The sequence below is a fragment of the Etheostoma spectabile genome, chromosome 5, assembly GCF_008692095.1.
Source record: "Etheostoma spectabile isolate EspeVRDwgs_2016 chromosome 5, UIUC_Espe_1.0, whole genome shotgun sequence".
NCBI classification, from domain to species: Eukaryota; Metazoa; Chordata; class Actinopteri; order Perciformes; family Percidae; genus Etheostoma; species Etheostoma spectabile.
In genome coordinates, this window is record NC_045737.1 from 16158781 (window position 1) to 16182137 (window position 23357).

At 38.7% G+C, this 23357-nt stretch overlaps 1 protein-coding gene across 1 annotated transcript in view; it reads right to left on the reverse strand.

The window, feature by feature from the left end:
* The window catches only part of dapk1 (death-associated protein kinase 1), a 94644-nt gene that overhangs the window by 62904 nt on the left and 8383 nt on the right, over positions 1 to 23357 (reverse strand). The window contains exon 3 of the mRNA XM_032516765.1: positions 3730 to 3951. Within this exon, the coding sequence (XP_032372656.1) occupies positions 3730 to 3951 (222 nt within the window). The remainder of the gene's footprint in view (positions 1 to 3729; positions 3952 to 23357) is intronic.

A 23357-nucleotide genomic window follows, 5' to 3' on the forward strand; every position in this document is an offset into this window, starting at 1 on the left:
AGACTGACTTTAATCATCGTAAGAAAAGCAAGCTCCCTTCATTTCAACGATTCAGTGCAGTGGGGGTGCCTTAGCAGGATGCAACAATACACAGGGCAGTGAAGTACAAAAAAATGGTCTTGGCTCTAGTTTAACTGAGATTACACAGTACTGCAAAAAAAATTAAAATGTGCAATCACCCATACCAGGTCAAAGGTCTTGTAGCATGTACCTTTTACCATTGTCCTTTTTATTGTTTACATCACAAGCATCAAGACAGAGAAGCATCAACTACTTTGTGGGGTCCTGGCATTTAATAAATCTTCAAACTACAGTTCCTGGTTCATATTTTGTCTTCCACCAGTACCCGTATAGTAACATGCCCACAAACGCAGCCAGACTGACATAACAAGGAAAAAGATCTCGGTATAAGAGTTCCTTAGGGAGCAAATCTATCAAATGGTTGTCAGTGGCTCAGGGTGCACTTTACTGGAGTGCTTGACATTAATAAGATCGGAAATCCATGGGCAAAATCATCTTGATGGACTGGTCAGGAAAACAAACTGCCATGTCTCCACAGACTGCAGAACAGAAGCCATGATATTAGATTATAGATCATTCCAAGTTTTCCTTAAATACTGAGGCTTCCTTTGAACCATCCCCCTGCTTAAAATTTGATCGTGGATCTAACAGAATCATGTTTTTGTGAAGACTCCAAACTTTAACACAAACTTGTGCTATACTTTTACAAACCAAGCTAAAACCCAATTTCCACTGTCACAAAACAGCTCAGGGATTGTCACAAACAGGGGGTTAATTACACAAAAATATTAACTATAACTTGACACAATTAAACAATGCAGCGTAGAAGTGAGCAATATCATCAGTGAGAGCAAAGCTTGAATGTGTGAGATACAGTATGTGTTGTGGAGGTGTTAGAAGAAGCCAAACAACAGACAGTATGGATGCCAGCCAGAAGAGAGGGAGAGCTAATGGATCAGTTTTACATTCCACCTCGGTAATAAGATTGTTATAGTGGGGTAACAGTGTGATATTAAAGAGGTTACATATATACATAAAAACTTGTAATTACTAAAGTAAAAACTGGGTAATACATCACAGTAATAAGATGTAATACTGGGGTAATAAGGTGAGGTAACAGATGTAATAACATGCAATTACCAAGGTAATAGTTAAGAATGGGTTCGATGATAACCATATGTATATCTGGGTAGTGGTAATATAGTTATATTAATATTGTAATGACATTTTAATAATGGGGTAATACATGTTGATGTTTTCACAGTAATTTTAGGGTACTATCAGCTTAATTACTTCCAAATTAGATAAAACGTCTTCGTATATAAAATTGGTAATAACCATATTATAATGCTGAAATTTATCCACCCTTAATGTTCCAAATATTTCCCTTTTGCTTCAAGGTAATACTTTATAAATTATATGTTTAATCTTGTGACTTCTTACCGGGAAAGGTGTAGCGATTACCTGGAAATGCTTCTGGTAGTTTCTGTGTAACAACCATGAATCAGTGGTGCAAAATGCAAACTACCCGTTTCTATTGATTGAGCACCATTGACCAACCAGCTGCTTCTGCAATCTCATATAAGAGGTTATAACAGCTTCTATTCAGAACTAATCTAAAATGAAAACCTTGACACAAGGTCATAAATAATCAAATAACTTACAGAATAGAAAGTGTTCCATAACTCAGTGAAATTAAATTTGGTCTTGTTCCTGTTAACCTTTATTCTAGGAGTGTGGCTCACACTGTGGCTCAGCATACTTGCTCTTTACAGCTATTGGTTATAATTACGTGCTTCAAAAAGAGACCTCAGCAGTAATAACTTTTCTCAGCAACATTTTCCCAGACATTTGATGTCCACTTCTTCATTGTCTGGGTTAATTCTCCCCACACAAAGACAAACTGATACAAAAGATGATCGATGGATCCTTTCTGATGGGTTGAATGATACAGTTTCAGCAGCGGAAATATCAGACACTAAAAACTGTCTGCTCCTAGGCAACTAGGGCTGGGTATCGTTAAAAAATGTTTGAAACCGGTACTAATACCATTACCGGGACTTTGATAACGGTGCCTAAACAATTTTTTTCTATATCAAACTAAAAAAAAATTGCAATATTACACATTACGGCACAAATCATTTTATTTATTTTTCAGCTCCTTATACGTGAGCCCCGTCTCTGTGTGTAATGAGTTTTTCCTGCCTGTCTCTGCGATGTGTAACGTTAGACAGCCAATCAGTAGCATTATTAGATCTTGGTATAAGCATGCTGCATGCTTATTGGCTCACCGTCGCTGATGAGATTTACTCCTTAGGTATTGAAATTGGGTATTGACTGATGAGACATTTTTCAATACTTGATACTTTAGAAGGCAATTTGGTCGGTGCTTTAAAAGTATTGAATTCGGTACTCAGCCCTAAAGGCATCTGTGTTAAAACTGAATTAATTTACATACAGTACTTTACCGTAACTTTCAAATTCTGATAAACTATTTTGTTTTCTGTGGTATTCCTGATAACATGCAGTACATCCCCCCCACTCCCGGAGGTTTATCAACATACTCGCAAGCAATCCAATGCCGCACCACTCCACAAAAACAGTATTCATCTTTTCTTATTGTCAATGATCTGATAACGTTACAATGAGATTAAGGTGCAAGCATGCATTATTACAATGTGCTTTGTGGTTGGACTGATACATTTGGGTGGTGACACACTGGAGAATTTGCAGAAGCTGTCCTAATCATGTGAGCTTGGTTTTTAGCTGTAAGGTGGACCAAACTATGGAGGGATCATTTTTTTACTGTTTGAAACTGAAACAGCCCATAAAGTTAGGCAGTAGCTACAGTGAGAGTTCAATGCCAATTGAATAATTGTTGCCAATCTAATGGCATTAATTAAAAATTGTTATATAATAATGTTCATTCTGATTTTAAGAATTCTCCTCTGCAGCCTTTAATCAAGCCATAAAAATATTGAGATGATATTTGTAGCCCTAAGTAACCTGCTCTACCACTTTACTGTATTAAGCTGGAAATGAGCCATGATTTAATCACACATACGGTAGGCCCTGTAGAGCCCTGGACTGATTTTGTGGTTGTTATTTTTTCTTGCAATTTAATCATATGCGATCACAAGTCAGGAATGTTGTCTGCCAACTGTGGCCCTCAACATTACGCTCATTACTGCTGGCTGTAAGGTGACCTACTAACTAAGGTGTACTCTATTCTGTGTTCATGTTTATTTGTTCTGTAAGTGGGTCAGCTGAATAATTGTAGTGTAAACTTGAATGCTCTTTCAGTGTTCAGAGTTCCACCTGAACTGGAAAAACCAGTTTAACTGGTGCTTAGTAATCTTTGTGCCACACGACACAACCCAACAATCAGTCTACCTTCCATACTGGTTAATATGAGGACTTGCAAAGATTATTTTGAAATTGAATACTTTCAAGACCATAATGTTTTAAGAAAATGCTGGGTTATCCTCCACACTTTGTCTCACTGTATGGGCAGATAATTTAATAACATTTAGTTATTAAGTGTTTTCCAGTGCCTTTTATGCAAGTCATAGATTTTTTCCCCGATTATGTTTTAGGAATCTTATTACTACCATTTTTTTTAAAGGTTAATCTTATAATTTAAAAAAATCCAAATGAGCCCAGTTGTGAGTATAGAACTACTGTATAAAAGAAGAAAATGCTACTCACAGCTCCAGGATCAGGATGACCTCTGCCTTGTTTTCAAAGACCTCCTGCAGCGTGATGATGTTGGGGTGCTGGATCTCCTTCAGGATGTTCACCTCGCGCTCTATGTCCTCCCTCGTCACCCCTCGTCGACTTGACTTGCTGCGCCGCTTCTTGATGGATTTCGCGGCGTAGTCCCCACCCGTACCCCTGTGTCGACATCTTCGGACCACAGCAAACTGCCCACTAGTGAGGGAAGGAGAAGAAGAGATTGTCCAAAGGGGCCGACAAGCAACTCTTAAGCTCGCTAATTAACACGTTATATATTGTTTTGTTTGATCCACACCAAAGAGGACCCTTTTGACGGAGGCCGGCTGGCTGTTTCCTCGTTTCCAGTCTTTATGTGTGTAAGAAGGTCGCAGGTCGTTCATCCCGGCCGCTGTCAGACTCTACAACACCTGCACTACCTGATAATGTTGTAGTTTCTGTTCCTGTTTTTCTTTTACTCCACACGCTCTGTATATCTTTATTATCTGTATTCATATTTTTCCATTGCGAGTACTTACTTTTTCCAATATTATTTATAGTCACAGGTAAATATTACATATTCTATTTGATTTGAACGTCACTTACTTACACTGCAATATTGTTGTTGTTTTTTTTACTATGGCAACCGCACTTTACAATACCTTTACTTGACGTCCCTTTACCCCCTGCTTATTGTCTGTTGTTTGCCTGTTCGTTTTTGTGTTTACTTGTTTGTTTGTTTAGCTTTTATTATAAATATATAAAAATATATAAAATGCTGCTGTAACAAAGGAATTTCCACGCTGTGGGATGAATAAACTATCATCTAATCTAATCTATGCTAAAATAAACTAACTGGCTGCTCCCTAGAGAATACAGTACGAATGGATACTTATGAATATGAAAGTGGTATCAACTTTCTCATCTAGTTCTCGGCAAGAAAAGCTAACACTCTGGAAAATTAACTTTTTTGTCCAACAGCTAAATAGCTAGTGAATTTTCAAATTTTACCACCATCTCACCATTGTTTTTTTTGGCTGGTGAGTGAACCAAATCTACCAGCCACTTGCATATTTTACCAGCATTTGTCTGGTGGATGGTGTGTGAATTTTGTAGCCTAAAAGCAAATAAGTGTTTTTCAAAATGTCTAACTAAAACTTAACACTTTAAAGCTACAAATTTAGCATAAACAAATAAGATCTCAACAAGACTGTGAGGGAAATCCTGATTTAACATCTCATTTCTATAAACTATACCAACGATACTAGAATTTGATGACAACTAATCATATATAATAATAATAATCAATCAACAGTAGACAATACAGACAGACAAAATAAACAGAGGACCAGAAATAGATAGGAGTGAACTAATCAATCAGCTGCGAGGACACACTGTGCTCAGTTTCATTTGTTCTCACAGGGTTTATCATAGTTCACCAATAGATTAAAAAAGCAGCCACCCTGCTTTAGGCCGTATCTGCATCAGTTTCAATGTGGCAAACGCAGACATCAGAGCCAAAAATAAGTGGCCGGGATAAGGCAATAAAACTGTTGATCAGGAACAGCTTCAATTAATAACTGGCTGATGCATCATGCCTGCCTGGAAATAGCAACGAAAGCTTAATAAATAAGTATATATTCCGATCCAAAACAGGGCGACATCAGGTCAAACTGTGGAGGTGTTTCAGGGACTTACTCCATTTTCAAAACCCAATTCTTTGGTTATATAAAATGATAATCCACCTGGATTTTTTTCCTCTTTTGATCCACAAATCCGTCTTTAATTTACAGGAAGAAAAGTGAGCCAAGTGAGACTGAATTACTATCTGTAGTGGGAAAAAGAAAGACTTTGAGCATGCGGTAGACAAAAAATCCCCTGCCCCCACCCTCAAAAAGCCTTCATAATCAGTTTGACCACAGTGTGTAAATTATATCCAGGCAGCACAGCTCTCACCGTCAGCAACACATTGATAAGAATCACAACATCAACACAGCTGACATCCAACATCAAAAGCAGTAATCCTACACCCCACACACACTCAACTATTTATAAGAAAACAAACAACAATGTTTACTGCTTATGTAAAATTAATTATCCACTACAGTTAAGTCCTGCACCTGCATCTACACAAATATAATTTCAAACTATTTAGCAGGCTTCCTAAAGAATGTTTGTGGAACATGTTTGAGTTCTATGATCCAAACTTTATGTGTAAATGATTTGCCTCAACCTCTAGAAATGACCATATCCATTATGGACCATATCCTTTTCCAGATATTGAAAAATGAGGAACTATTGGTTGAATCTAAATGTTTCTAGCTGAAACAATTAAAGTTGATTAATGGATTAGTAGACTGATCTGCAACCATTCGGATGGTTTAAATCGGTTTCTTTTAAACCACAACCCCCATTATTGACTGATTTTGAGCTTTTCTAATATTAATATTGTTTTCTTACTCTTCTGTGATAATTAACTGAATATTTGGGAATTAGACTTAGTTGGTTGAACAAAACAAGTAATTATGAAGCTGCAGACATGGGCTTTTGGAATGGCATTTTTCACCGTTGAAGCAGCATTATTACAGAATGTTAATGGTAATAAAATAAAACGTAATGAGAAAGGAGAAACATTTTATCATTTCAAGTTCCTGTTCTACGCTCTCACCTGCCAGATGTTGTTTCCCTACAGCTCAGTGTTAAGAGGCTGCAGCTGACAGCTGAAGAGCACACATAAGCACTTTTACCGTCAAATGTGGTGAGCCTGCGTGACATTCTAGCACGACAGATCCCTCTATGTATGAACAACGCAGAAGCTGTTATGGAATTTCCACCATCATGCTGCCATGCAGCTTTGTTATTGAACACTACCATCTGACTGGATAACGCTGACTTCACTGTCCCTCAACCAAAACACCGCCAGAAAAACCATTTGGGGAAGAAAGGACATTTGACTGAGGGCTGTTGACGCCTCCGCCGATTGTGCCACTCACGGCCCTGGCAATCATGAAGCACTTCGTGTACCAAACACCCACAGAGGGAGGAAGAGAGCAGGGGAGTAGGGGGTGAGAAAAAGAAGGGTGAGAGAAAATGAGAGTGTGCGCCATATTCTCCATATTCTTAGTCTCATATTTTAGATTTCCACAGCCAGAATTACAGCTTTATCGCAGAAGCTTCCTCTGCCTTGGCAAAATAAAAGGCCACAATAAAAGAGAGATCCCTGTGCTGTCATTTGACTCCCACAGTCCTGCCAAGACTGTAGTGCACAGTTGTCAAGAAGCAGTTTAGTAATTTAGCTATATGTTCCCACTCTAATCCTCTCTCTACAATGTGTCTCACAATATTTGATGAGTAAATGCAGGCTCCAGACTTGGGCACTGCCAACTGCAGAGGAGCTCAGGAGGAAAAAAGAAAAGAGGTAACAGCCAACTCCCTCGGGCATTATCCGTAACAAAAACGTCACCCTGCTTTGACCCGTGACTGTAATGTGTCCCTTGGCTTGATCAATGGTGTCTGAGGCCACGTCCACATTCACATGGATGAATCTGAAACTGACGTTTACATTTGAATCCACACAAACACTTTTAGGTGAATGTGAACGTTTGCTGACAATGTCAGAACTACAAATAACTAATGTTATGGAAATCTGTTTTTTTAAATAAATACATTGGCCAATATATTGGATTTTTAATAACCAAATAATTGTATCCGTCTTAAAAATCCCTTATCGGTAGGGCTCTATTTTGGATGATTGGTCGGACATACATTTCCATACAGTTTACATACCAAAGGATTAATAGAGAAAATAATCCGAAGATGAACAGATAATCAAAACAATCCTAAATTGCAGCTCTAGAACAGCTAAAACATGGTTGAATCTCTCCTTCCTGCTTTTGATTCTGTTTGGCAAGCGAGTAACTCCACTGAGTCTAAGGGCTCTGTGGCACAGCAGAATGCATTAGCACATCCCTGTAAAATAGTTGGTGCTGGGAGGTTAGTTATGCAGTGACTACTTGTGGGTCGTGCACTGTTGATTGTAGCTTGATTTGTTTGCAGCAAAATGGATATTAAGAGGGAAGTTCTATTGGTGGAGCTTCTCATTCAGCAGAACAGGGTTAATTGGCAATTGTTTTGATAATCAAGCTACTCCATCCATCCATCCATCCATCCATCTTCGTCTGCTTATCCGGTGTCGGGTCGCGGGGGCAGCAGCAGTTAAGCAGTTGTTTAAGTAATTTTTTAAGCAGAAAAACATTCCCCTGGAACAGCTTTTAAAATGTGAAGATTTGCTGCTTTTCTTTGTCATATAATTTAGTAAATTAAACATCTTTAGGGTATGGACTGTTGGTCAGACTAAACAAGCAATTTTAAACACGTATTCTGGGAAAGTAACTATTTTTTTGACATTTTATAGAGAACATAGAGAAAGGAATCCTATTATAATCACCCACATTACACTAACATATTTTGAAGGGAAGTAATCTGATTCTGATGGTTGGAAATGTTGTGCTCACAAACTGAATTACCAACTAATTAAAGGGAATGATGTCTCGGAGGGGACTTGTCCCGCGACTAAGCCAGAGACAAAAAGCAGACAATGTGAAGAGGAAGCGAAATCTAAGGATGTGGGCTTTCTCATGTTAATGACACTTCCACCCCCATTCAGTCTGGCTTCACTCTATTGTGGCTTTCCACCTGTCAGTCAGGTCTCCATCGTGTAGTCAGAAGGGACAGAAACATCAGGATTTTATCGGTTTCTTCCAGAGAAACTGACACAAGAGAGTGGATGGCTTGTTCACACTGTAACTCCACAATATGTATTCAAATGACTGAACACCGTTACATACAGACAAGGTGATGACAATACTTACGTTGGCCTACAAAGTCCTGTCTTCTAATTCTTATATTATATAGATGAAGATCAACAGTTAAACATGCTAACCACTGAAACTGGAAAAGTAGGAAAGCCAAAAATCTGTCGGAATCTAATGAACCCAAAATGCCAACAGCGAGAAAACAGAGCCCTAACAAAAACAAGGAGCTTGCTTAGACCATCCTTCAACTTCAACTTCGGGCAGAGGAAAGTTTCCACTGCTGACAGTTAATGCCAGAAAAGTGTAATCTGTGAAGCCGTGGGACTTGGGTGTGAAAATACAGTTGAGGATAAGAAAGGAAAACACAAGCAATTTCCTGTTCTTGATTATATGCCATCTGTGCAGTTCTGAAGACATCTATGACATTTTAGATGGTTTTTTTTTCCACATTTACTTGGAATTACATTTACTTCAGTGCAGCACTCTTAAACCCTTATAATGGTTTAATTCACACCATGGATCTACTTTAGTGACACAAAAACCTATACAGTATGTAACATGATACGCTGGCAAAAGATCTTGAAAAACAGCAAAAAGCAATCTTGGGAGAGATATGTTGGACTGTTGGACTATTGAGCACACTGAAAAGTCCTGTGCACAAAAAATTCAATAATTGCAGACACTTGAAGATATTGTGTGATATTTTGTAAGGGCTCTTTTGCTACCAGACAATTAAATAGACAAGTGAAGCCTTGTGCATCCAAATTCAAGGCAATTTACCCGACGCACACCACCCTCGAATTCACTCATACAATACACTGAAAAGTTCAATGTTCAATACAACTATATCTCGCTATCAGTTAAGAGTTTTGTGAATTGCCAAGCTAGTGTCATGCTTGTTTGATCCACCTTATTTTGAATGCCTAAATTCAGTGGACAATAATGTTTTCTAAGAGGATCTTAACTTCATACTACTGCAGTAATAATAACTTTCGATAGCAAATTCAAACTACTGCTACCAGAAGGACAAAAAACAGTACTACACTTAGAAAGTTACATGACTTTCTTGCATGGGCTATTATGTTAAAGCACCTGTTAGGTGTCAGTTTGAGCACGCTCTACAAAAGACAGCAGCAAAGCATAACAGCGACTCTAAAAGGAGGACGAAAAAGATGTATAATATATAAAGGTACAATAATTCCATCATCTTGTTGTCAGTTTTGATAGTGTGACTGATAATAGAATGTGTGATGAGGTTTTGCCAATATGTAACAGCACTAATGTTTAAATGCACTTTCTTGTCTTGACTGAGCTACGCAGCAAGAATACTAAGGGAAACTCAAACCAAGAAATTATGTGGGGAGACAGATTGAAAACTGGAAATTACCACGTTCACAATTGCAGATCATTTGTTGGCAAATGCAGTCACCATAGTAGTGAATTGGCATTAGTCCATGTATGTGTAGCTGAGAGGAAATTTGAAAAATAGATACTGGTTCAACCTTTTAAGAAGAAACAATCTGCCCCATGTCTTGCAAACAAAACTAAAAAGAAGGGAACGTTTCCAGTCACACATTTAAGCAAAGGCATGCTAACAGGTAACAACAACATAGCTAAAAAGTGCATTAGGAAAACAAATACATGTCTAGCATGACTGCATGTGGTCTGTGAGAATCAAACTCCAAACTTCCGTTATTTTCAGCTCTCTGAAAGCACATAAAAAGAACGGAAAGTGAGCCCACCCTTTGTTAACACCAGCTGCACACACATACAAACAAGGGGAAAATGGCAGAGGTTCAACTGAGCCCCTTGGTGAGGTAGTGGAGGACACCAAAACCCAACGCTCCCTTGAAAATCAAACTCTCCTTTTTTGAGAGCTGAGACTAAGCTCTTAAAAATCTAGCTAGGAGCTAAGTTAACGGGTGTTAATGTGCTGGGCTCCCCCCCCCACGTACGATACAACCCTTAGGTTTACCTACTTACAGATGTGAGCTGGGAAATCCCTCTCATCCTCCAGGGATGTTGAGAGAGAGCACTGACTTGCGTAAATGCTGTTGAGCAATTGCAAAGATGGGGTAGAGAAATAATGAGCAGGCATGAGAGGAAAACGCCTCCCTGGGAATCACTGACAAACAGTGGCTGGGAAGCTGTTTTTCAAGAGTAGCTCTTCCCCTCAACACAGTGCAGAGCAAAACCCCAGATAGTCCGCAGGATCAAATTGCTACGTTCCCTTTGTTGTGCTTAAAAGCGCAGACAAGTCTTCCTACTTTTGGCCTAATTGTTTCTCTAAAGCAACTTGAGATGATAGGACAGGAGCTGGTTGGGAAAGCAGGGGAGAGGTTTGTTTGTGTCTGTCAGAGTCTTGGATTACCTAACACTGCTGGCTGGAGAGTGGTTTTCTGTGGAAAGATGCGGTTGCGGTTGCGGTTAGGCGGCATGCTTCTCTTAACCCATTGCAGTTATTGCAGTTCGAGCAGACAAGGTTCAGAACTCCACATTCATCAACTGATAACTCAGTTTTGCTATATATAGTACAACCTAGGGCTGGGTGTTATGGAGAAAATCAAATATCACAATATGTTTGACCAAATACCTCAATATCGCTATTGCAACGATATTGTAGTGTTGTGTGACTATTGGTGCTTTCACAAAATATTTACACATTGAGATTTTTGATAAATTATCATCGGTAATGTGGATATAATGACTAATAATGATATATAATATACATATATTTCCCAGCTCTAGCACTAGCTGTTGCAACATATACCTATGGAAGCACAGTTCCATATACAAAGAACAAAGTAACTGACACTGCTTCTTAAAAACAGACCTGTTTCAGTTTACGTGCCATGCAGCAATTCAGAAGCCAGGCTAAGAGCATTAGTTTAGCCAGTGCAAACACAGCAAATTAGATTTCATATCTGCTGAAGTGTTGCTTCAAAGCTCCAGCTTTAGACAGGCCTTTATAATACAGCACTGATGCTGGAAACACCTTTGAAGACTTCTTCACACTGCAGAGTTTACAGAGTCTTGTGTTCACTCAGTAAGAAGACAGAGAGAGGCGCCGCCCTGCCTGAATGGCTGACTGATGTTAGAGGTTGCTGCTCTGACTGAGAGTCTCTGGCCTTGTCAAGACGAGGCAGCGCTGAACAGTAATGAACAGCAGAAAGGCCTTGTAACCAAAAATCAGGGAAGCGGGAAAAGGCAGGGCGAGGAAAACATTAGATGCTAACAACACACCACAAAGTGTGGCCAGTGTGTAAGCTGCAGTGGATAAAACAGTCTAGACAAAACCAGCAGCTGCAGATGTTTTCTACATTACTACCTCTTAATCTTTACTGTGTAAACCCCCATGGGAAAAAGACACACCCAGAAGCAGAACGTTTACAGTATGTAATTACTATAAATAAATATGATTTCAAGATAGGGGATCACAAGATAGTATAATCGGATCATCTCTACTTGGCAGTTTACTTGCCAACCAAGGATTTAATGGATGGTGAGAAAAAAGGGATACACAATCAAAATGGAACGCTAAGATCTACAGCAAAAAAATGTATTGTGAAGTACTGTAATAAGCAGTTAATTACACATTTAAATAGGCAAACAAATTATCTGAGCTTCTCAAGCACATGATATCAAGCGTATACAAGCAATTAGCTTCTTCCCTGTAAAACAGCTTGATAGGAACTTTTGCCCTTGAGGTCATGAAGCACTAACTGATGATCAGCATCTTTACAGTGGCTAATCACTTCATGAAACACTCAAGTATTGAGGAAGCATTTGCGGACCACACCAGGTAACACTGATTGTAACATCTCAAGTAGATAATAGCTAAGCTTTCAGGTAACCATTGGGCAGGAGTCCCTCCACACTCTGTGGCACAACTCACCAACCTGGGTCTAGACATTAATTCATTTTGCAGCCCAGAAACACAAAATATTGAAGCCACTAAATGAAAATATAATTCATGCCAAGAAAAAAAAAAGTCTTGTGATATACAACTTTGTACCAGAATTCCACCTTATTTTTATTACTTTACAAGTAGACACAGGGTTGTGTTGAGAAGGCAGCGTCCCCAGTGTAATTAAGGTGATAAGAAGCGCCGTCTGAAGCGCACACACACACACACACACACACACACACACACTTTCTCAGTAGAAACATTTGTCTTCGAGCCAGACAGAGAGTGAACAATTGTTCTCTAAGACCAAGCTTGTGCTTGTCTAGACAGCATTAGATGTAAATCATTTACTGCAAAATATCTAAAATGATAATAATTACTAACATTTCTTTTTAGCAGAACCTATGAGTTTTAACCTTGCACAAAAATGTTGTTGCACTACTTAAAGATATTTTACACCGATGTTTTTTACCTTGCTTTTATGATCTTACCTGTAGCCCTTTGAGATTTGTTTAAATGTAAAGTGCATTACAAATAAAATGTATTATTATTATTTTTAATAATTTCAATGGTGGCTGAGCTGGAAAATGAAGGTATCATACTCACACTTCTACATTAATCTTTGCCCTTAATCCTGCCATAATCCATCTATAAATTACAGTCTCTTAAATACAGCCTACACTTGTGGGAGTATAATGTATGTATATCATGACAATTTAAGTCCACCACCCCCACACACACCCCTAAAACATATCCCTCACAGTGTATAAGGATAAAATAAAAGCCCTGCGTGCCACACAGTCCAACATGTTGAGGACTGTGTATAAAACACTTGCAGCATCTTAAAGACAACATTTGAGCTTTAAGTACCTTCCCCCTACAGTTATAGTAGCTGCCAAACCAGAACAATTACATCAATGATTTCTCAAAGCAATTAGTAACCCTTCAAGCAACTACGTCACCATGCAGCTGTCATTTCGTTGATTAGAGCGGACTCACTGCTGGCTCTGAAGACTAAGGACATTTAGCATAAAAACATACAATGTAATTGGGTGCCTACAGGGAATCCTGCACCAAGGTTCCTAATTTTGCATCTTCTCATTATCATATTAAAATAAACAACTGAATGCTGTTCAGATGGTTGTCAAATATCATATCTAGAACTACTTCACTAAAACAGGTTTTAAATGTAATCGACCGTTTTAAATCTAACATTACAGTAGCAAGAGCATATGCTAAGAATTAGCCTAGACAAAATGTCAGCGAGGACAATGAAAATACACAGTTGGGAAAAGATTAGGCAACATAAACTAAAATAGAAATCCATATCATGTTTTGAATCCAAATGTGGCACAACAAAAAACAAAAACATTTTAATTTTGATTTTAGCTATTAAATTGTGTTTTATCAATTTTAATTTACTGAATGTTGTTTTCAGAACAGTATACTTTAGTTTTAGAGGGCAACGCAGGCAGCTTAAAAATTTAGATGTGACTCACTTGGCATGTAACAGCTTGGGCTGCAACTAATGATCCTCTTTATTAGTGATTAATCTGTCAATTTCTTTGTGAAATCAAGTCTAAAAAAATGTGACAAAATTGTGAAAAATGCCAAGTTCACAAGTTCTTAGAAACCAACGTAGCATCTTTAAATTGTTTCTTATTGCCGACCAACAGTACAAAAACAAAGATTTTCAATTTACAATGATATTAAACAGAGAAAGGCAGCAGATTCTAACATTATTTAAGATGGGAGCAGAACAACTTTAGCATTTTGCTGAATAAATAAATTATTAACAATATCCTTGAAGATTAGGGATGGACGATATGGTCCTAAAATTGTATCACAATATTTCAGGGTTCATCTGCAATGATGATGATAAGGATATTCTTGATCATGTGAAAAAATACTGAACAATATTTTATTACTTTCAAGAACATACAAGTGCAACAAAATAAAGGTTATAATTTTATGTCAGCATACACTTTAACAGTAAGAAAAAAAACTACTAAAAACAGTAACTCAGAGTGAGATTCAGTCTGATATGGCACACCATAGCTTTTTTCTGATCAACTAAGTGTTTTTAGCCTTCCAAATAACTACCTGGCAACATGCACATACAATAAAAAAGTGTGTCTTCCTCACATATGAAGTAGTTAGCAGGTCAATATTTTCAAGTTCCTGATATTTGATTTAGCTTTGAAGGATAAGAAACACTGTCCTTGTCTTATAGTGGCCAGTACTACAGTGTGTATCGCTCCCTTCCACTACTGTGAGCCAGCTATTGATTGGCTCTGTGTGCACTACTACTGTGAAATTGGAGAGGGTGCTGAAAAGCTGAAAAGTGTTAAGTACAATAGCAGGCAGGCTAGCTGAGCTCCAGGAAGACACACACCACACACACACACAAAGCCTCTCTGTCAAATCTGATACTGACACACAAGTGAGAAAAAAAAAAATGAGGGGCGAATTTACAAAAAGGATTTTGCGGCCACTTCACAAATAAGTTAAAAAGAAACAAATTGACTAAATTCTCCAATGAAATGCTCCCATAACTGCGCTGCTAAGCAAATAGCATCGCATACATTCAGTGCAAAATTGGCCCCTTTCTATACAAATGAGCCTCAGTGCTGAAACAGTCCAATTCACAAAGATCAGTGCTAACAGTTAGTCTGGTGTACCTACCTTTGACTTTTGAAACAGGACCATATGTTAATGTAGAAGATGAAAAACAGATCCGGCCCATGTGTTGTTTGAATGATAAAGAAAATTAGTTTCAAGTATATATATATATATATATATATTCAAGTATTTCTTTGAATGATTTGTACATGCAACCGGAAGATGTTTGCTAAATAAGTTTGTGGTGTCTTGTAATCTAAAGTGGGATGGGCCAAAATGTTTGGCATGACACAGAAACACACTAAAAAAACTGTAAAGAAACTAATACTACAATGAAATTATTAGTCTTCAGAGAGTTTGTGGTAACTGAAGTGCATTTATAAGGGATGTCCTCTACTTCAAATCGTTCCACCTTTTTTAGTCTTAAAGTCTTTCTTGATTTCAAGAAAACCAACAGCACTGACACACAAATAGTAATAAAATAGTTTAAGATAGAAAATTGACAGAATAATAAAACAATGATTTTATCAGTATCTCTTCAATTGTATTTTGCATCCCAGTGTGATCATCTCAGTGAAAACCTGATCTACACTGCTGCCTTACATCTGCCAATTAAACCTGCTCTCTGGTCTGACCTACTCCAAAGGATTTGATGTCATTAAATACCGGTCTACGTTACAGGTTGGATAAAGCAGCCATCTGATAAATAGAGGTGTTGTAATCTGGCACAAGTCTCCATCTCTGACAGCTTTGTGACAAAGCAGCTGTTATGCAGCCCAATGATTCACTGATTTGATCAGTCGTCACCACGTCAGCCTGGTAGGGAGCAGGCCAGTGTGGCAGGCTTTTCGTAGGTCTTTAAACGACAGTCTGCAGTAGTTACAACTGTAATGGTATTGTCTTACTGCACAATTTATGTTTAAACCCAAAGTCCCTGGTGAGTGGAATAAACAGGGAGTTACAGTGTAATAACAGCACTATGTAACCTCTCTTTCAACTGCCTGCACTGCGTCTATTCTGCTTATTTCCACCTAAAGTGCTTGAATGTGCCCACTCACACTATACAGTACTCCAAAAACAGACATTCTCAGCAGAGCAATATGTTTTCAAAATAAAATTAGCAACCTCACTACTGCTTACTGGAGAAAATATATATATTTTTTAGGTGAATAACAGAAACTGAGAATGTTCTGAAGGAATAAAGTTTTTTTAAACACACCCTGACAAACACAAATGCGAATATGTATACTACAATTTTAACAAAGAGAGGAAAACAAGCAAAAAGTGTTCATTCACGTAAACTGAAATGTATACTGTAACTTTACTCCCCTTTAATTAGCACTTAGAGACTGAGGCCAGCCAGTCCATTAGTTGTTCATTAGTTTGTTGACTTTTCACTTTGCAGGGAATGGCCTTGACTTATTAAGTGATCCCACACTTATAGAAGAAGCAAAACAGTGAAACTTATCTGTCCAAATGTAATGCAAAACAAATCAGCTACCAGGTTTTATAGATTTGGAGATGTGCTTGAGATGTAAACAGGACAGCCAAGTGTTTTGATGACAATCCAAAGAAAACAGGCCGTCTAATAAACCTTGGATGAGCTGTGATGCATTTTGCTTTTCAAATCAGAGATTAATATTTCAGGGGATAAAAATGCTCTTTGCTGCCAAACTGCTTGGCAGAAACTAGAGACAAAGTGAGAGAGGTAAAATATGACACATTTAGGTAGAGTTATTTTCCACGTATTTACTGCTGCTTTTTACTAACTCCCCATGACAATCTTTGCAACGGCTTTTTCGACTTTGATATCTGGTCCCTTACTTGTTTTAAACTGAATTAAGAAACAACTCAAACCACCTAGACTTAACAACCACAAGACCATGTTTTCCCAACAACATACACCTGTGAGAATTTGAGTCATGCTTATTTTACTTCCACATCTTCACATGAAAAGATGCCCGCTCGCTACAATAACAGTTCTGCTACTCTAATTAATTAAATTGTCTTTGGCTCGTGGGGGATGAATAAAGCCCCAGGGCACTGAACACCATTGTTTGTCAGTGCCAAAATTAACCACATCATTTTAACCGTCTGAAACTGGAGATGATACTGCTCAGCGCACTTTGGCGCACTTCCTTTACATTTACTACATCCTGGGTACACGTGCCAAAAGGAATGGTAAGTGTAGATGACAGAGCAGATAAAAACCAGAACAGAAACTACATACTGCTGACAAATTATAAATGAGTAATCTGCTACACATCCCATTTTGTACAATGCAGGCTGCTGAGTGCAACTTTTTAATATTTTCAACTAATAAAGACATGGAGTTAAGGCTACAATTAATCGATCAGTTGATTGACAGAACATTAATCTGGAACTATATTTTTTGTCTGGGTCTTCTTCCTCAGGGAAGACCCAGGACTAAGTGGAGAGATTATATCTCCAACCTGGGGTGGGAACGCCTCGGGATCCCCCGGTCGGAGTTGCTTAATGTGGCTCGGGAAAGGGGAGTTTGGGGTCCCCTGATACGCGAATGAAGATGGATGGATGGATGGATGGATGGATATATTTTTTGTCTGTGTAATAAAAAAAATTGGGTTTTGTACTCCTAGTCAGATAAAACAAGCACTTTGTAGGAGTCACTGTGGGCTTTAGGAAATAGTATTTAACTATTTTCTGTATGATCTCAATCTTCTAGAACAAAAGAATGATCGTTTGTAAATGGCCAAATCAATTATCAAAATAGTTGTTGATAACTTTTCCGTCAATGGATTGATGGCATAAAAGCTACAGTAAACCACTGATAAATATTAAATAGTTTAGTCATAGCCATTTAAGCCTTTAGTATACTAAAACTTTGTTGCGTTGTGTCTGATGAAGTTTACATGGTAAATATTTAATGTAAATGGACTGTTTTTATAAAGTGCTTTTCTAGTCATAACAACTAATCAAAGCACTTTCATAAAGTACAGGTACCATTCACACACATTCATACACTGTGGCCAAGGCTGCCGTACAAGGTGTCACCTGCTCATCAGATAAACACTCACACATATTCCACTGTTTGTGCAACTTGAGGTTCAGTGTCTTGCCCTAGGACATTTTGACATGAGACTGCAGGGCCAGGGATCGAACTGCCAACCTTCCGAAACTCCAATTAAGTTCAACATATGAATCGTTATTTTGATATTGATCATTGGTAATAACAAGTTGCAATCTTCCCAAACTCAAACTTCAAAAACACATGTCTAACTCTTGAAAAAAATTAACCGAGAATCCAACAAGGTAATAGGGGTCCCCACACAAAATAATGCATAAGACAAATTCTTATTCTTATATAAAAGAAATCTTATTTTATTGTGCACTTTTATCCATATTTCACATTAATTTGATCAGTTTCTATAGCCAGTTGAGTCACACCGGGTGCAGACAATATCAAACTAACCAATGACTGGGAAGACAAAAGGACACTGCCTTTGCAGCAGGACAGCACCCATAGGCTCTCAGGCTCTCTGCTGCTATGATACAGTGTGAAAACTCCCCGGTGAGACCAAGCTTTTCATTAGCATGGAGCGAAGTGTGGGAGGGCGACTCAGAGTGCTCCCTGCCCACTCAGCTGTAGTGTGGGCCACAAACTGCACCGCCAGAAAAACATTATGCAACCACTATGCCATTGTGTACGGCGGAAGGGTAACCACGGCAACAGGATTCAGAGACTGAGCAGAGGAACCAGCGCTGGTTGGAGGAAGGAAGAGTGTGGTAGACAATCCTGGGTGGGCTTGAACAGCACGTGTGAGTGTTTGTGTACAGATATGGATTTTGTCAGGATGTCCTGACGGAGGTTTGTCGGACCACAACCGGTAATGCCATGTCAACGGACACAACTAGTTTATGGTTGGCATGGCAAAATGATGTTTGAGCTACACTAGAAGACCTCAGTTCCTGTTTACCAACCATATATTTCCACAATATTAAAAATGAGAACCATTGATAGGGAATGCACAAGCCGCCCACACACATCCATTTACATCACTGAAACAAATGAAAAGCACTAAACAACTCTTTTATCAATCGGTAATCAATTCAACAGGTGTTAACACTTTATCTGCCACTTTTAAGATAATTGTTTAACTGCTTAAGTCATTTCTTTACGCAAAACTGTATAATAAATACCCGGAAAGTCTTTGGATTTTAGGCTTGGGATGGCAGAAGCTCAGTCGGTAAGGACTTGGCTTGGGAACCAGAGGGTTGTCTGATTAATTCCCCCTACGGACCAAGTATGAAGTGTTAAAACCATCAGCCACCACAACACCAGTAGCTCATGGTATATTACACTGAAGTAACCACTGCAACATTATTATATTTCAACAATAAACAATATTTCCAATGATTGAGTCAATGTTGTGAAGACCTCCGACATGACTGGGACTATAGAACTAAATGATTATGGGACTTTGACTTGTGATCTCTCTGCAGGTGTATAGACGTTTTTACTACTCCCTGCTGTGGAGCAGCAACATGTGAACTCAGGAGGGAGGAGTCACTTTGCAGCTTCAAAAACTATAAGCAAAGGCACTGACAGACGGATTACTGACAGACAGCTAAATGAGAGGCAGGCAGTGTTTGCCCTTGTCTAGTAGCCCCAGTGAAAAGCCATTCAACATGTCACAGGAATGTCATTCACCTCCCCTAGCTCCGAGGTTTTAAGGCAGTACCAACAATGGATACATTGTGCTTAGAGGTAAAGAGATGGGGAAGGTTTCTTTTACCATCTTCAGAGTTGATGATGATCTACAGCCACCATGGTTACCAAACATTTTCACTCCTCAACAGATTTTTAAAGCCCAAAACAGCATTATTATGGCATAATTAATAAAAGATACACAGGTGTGGAAGTAAAACATATTCTTCATTGTAGATGGATACAAAGATAATCATACTGGTATCTGAAATGTGAAATTGTGGCGCTAAAGGGAAATTCAGGTTATCACTCAAGTCAGTAGGATTTATCTGATGGGTATCATAAATTTTTGCACAAAAATTCATCAAATCAAATCCATTCAATAGTTGTTGGAGAGAGCTTTTATCTCTATTAGTTAATAGAGATATTTTTCATGGTGAACAAACGGACTGACATTGCCGCTAGCATGACTAAATATCTAAAACATAAGTAAACAAGATTATAAATTTGATCAGACAATTCAACTTTTGAGTTATTGATGCTTAGTTTTTCTCAGATAGCACTCAGAACAGGGAGAAGCTTTGGTGTACCTGTCTTTTGTACATACTAATGTGCTCAGTTAGCTTAACATAAGTACTTAGAAATACAGAGACACATACAGAATCCAGATTGATACCAGGCATACAAATTGAAAGAAGTGCAAGACCGTTGGACTGTCAACCAAGGAGATGGCGGCAGAAGGCAAGGAGGGGGGCTGCTGGTGCTTCAGTTGGGCCATCTATCATCTACTGTTTTATTTTGTGCTTGCTCAACCGGGCCCTTATACGTACATCTGGTGAAACTGACATTCAGCAAGTTTCAAGGTTGTTAACTCTGTCATGACTCAGGGAAAGTCAGCAGGCACACACACCAAGTTTGTAGGTTTAGCAAATACTTTCTGAGTTGATGTGACCCTGTTATTCTGAGACGATCTATAAAATGACTAGAAGGGACAAGTTGACATTCAAAAACTAAATGATGACTGCCCTGTATGTTTTGTGGTAATGACTGCGACAGTGAATTTTTTCACCTCCAGAGTGACCTTGTTGAGGAGGAGTTTTGAAAGCCCTTATTTTGATTATCTCAAAGCAGAACCACATCACAGACAACACAAAAGGTTGTCCTCAAAGGAAAGGAGCTTTGAGGAAACCAAACACAACAGACTGTGTGAGTATGAATATTGCCAAGGCAACTCAGGACAACAACAATTATCCACCTAGAAACAATCAACAGAAAAAGTTTGGCGTGAAATTGTGTGAGGTCTAAGAGGAACAGAAAATTGGGTGTTACCTCCACTGGACTGATGCTCAGTGCAAATGCTGTTGTTTACATGAGCTCATGCCAAGAAACTCTGCTGTAGTTTCTTGAAACAACTGCACAGAAACCAAAATCAGACATTCAGTCTGCATTGCTTCAGCCAGGCAAGCTTGAGCCAGACTGAGGATTTAGTTACTATATCGATGCTTACAACAGTCATATGTTAAGCCTTGAGAGAATTTTTCAACAATGATCTTTAATCCCCTGAGGCTGATGATATTCTGCTCAAATTGCTTCAAATTATCTCGGGTGAAATTAAACCCTCAAAAAAAACATTTAATCCATCAGTGTAAAGGCAAAAAAGGTTTCTTTAAGTGTTCAGATAAAAGACACATTAAAAAAAATAGTGTGTGTGTAGTAAGCTACTATTAAAGTCTGTCCAAATTCATGCACTTTAAAGTTGCATGTGTGAAAAATGTGTAGGCTTCTTCCTTGTTCTAACGGTTGTTAATTTAAACAATAACTGCCATAAACTACTAAATCAATAATTCAATACAGCAATCAACCAATCAAATGAAATCATACGTGGTACAATTTCAGTGACATGTTATCCCATCAGTCTCTTCAACTTGTGCATGATTCCTCATAAAGCAGAATGCAGTTGTCAGACTGGCACACAGACAAGGAGTTCGCCGGCTGAATGGCAACGGCACTCCAGGATTGAGGCAAGTTTTGGAGAAAGGACATCCCAGCTTCCGACAGCCCGCTGGAAAAGGATGCAGGCACGGAGGCCATACAGCTTACCATCCAACGCCTGCACTATGGCCTTCATCATAAATCTTGCAGGGTCAATCCACTGTGCCGTGACGCTAAGCATACTCACACAAGTAGGTCATGAAAGTGTGTAGCAATGGCGTTGTAGATTTCAGGAAGACAAACGTCAACAAAACGACTGGGTCTTCTGTTTAGTTGGGCTGTGTGTAAGCTTTAAAACAGTTGGTCAGCTATTGCGATGAACTCCATTACCTTCCTAGTAATCTTTTCAGCAATTGGCGCTGTCCACAGGGAATTTTCTCCCTTTCTCAAATTCCATAGTTATCAAGGACCGATTCTTGCTTGTGGCAGAAAAAAATAACACGTAAATACGGGTAAATGGCGGTCAACGAGGCAAATATTGTCCGACCCCAATGTTCTGCCAATAAATCGCTGCATCCCTTACAAAAAGCATCACCTTCTAAGCCTTTGAGGAGTTTTCAGAGTAAGAGAGAGATAAACAACAGAAAACAGCAAATTACATATTCCGTAAATTATGTTTGGGGCGCATGATGGCTCACCTGGTTGAACGTGCGCCCCATGTACAAAGGCTCAGTCCTTACCGCAGCAGCTGCGGGTTCAGTTCCGACTTGTGGCCGTTTTCTGCATGTCATTGCCCCTCTCTCTCCTGTTTCACTTCTCAGGGTGTAATGTCACTATGGCCTAAAAAACATTTCTTTAAACAAAAAAGTATGTAAGTGTTTGTAATCAACTGGACATTAATTAAAGTTATGAAATTAGGTTTAATAATGTCATATCCCATTAACTGCTTCATGTTTGCAAGTAAATATAGTCTGACACCAAGTGCTCCATCTTCCCAGACAAATGTCTTCAACTTAAGTGGGCGAGCATGTGTGATAAGAGAATAGATATTCCAAAAAAGAACACATTGGAAGGAGTGTTACATAACAAATTTACTATAAATTTAATTTTACTATAAAATTTGAATGTAATACAAAATGTTTACAGCCCCCTTACCTTTCAACCAGAATAAGATTTCTCATCTTTTTCTGATCAACTATTCCAATTTGAACTATTCTGGGACTAAAAAGCACAGTACAGTACTGTGCAGTACAGTACAATACTTAGTGAAGTCAATTTCTTTTCATATAGTGCCAAATCCCAACAGAGGGCAGAGAGCAAGCACCTGGTGATGGCGGTAGGAAAAACTCCCCTTTAACGGAAAGACACCTCATCTGCCATGTCAGTTTATTTATGTACAGTCATCAAAGTCATTATTGTTAAATGGAGGTTAATAGAGCCTGTGAGTGTGACAGAGTATTATCAAGAGTGCAAAAGTAATACAAGGAGGATGAAAGACAGAATAGAGAAAGTCTTGTCTTTTTCCCCAACGATTATAGCCCCTCAGTTTCTATGCTTGACTGCCTGCAGATCGCTCCTAATTGACCACAAAGGGTTGTCGCACCCCCTCCATCCCCAAATACACACACACACACACACACACACGCACGCACGCACGCACGCA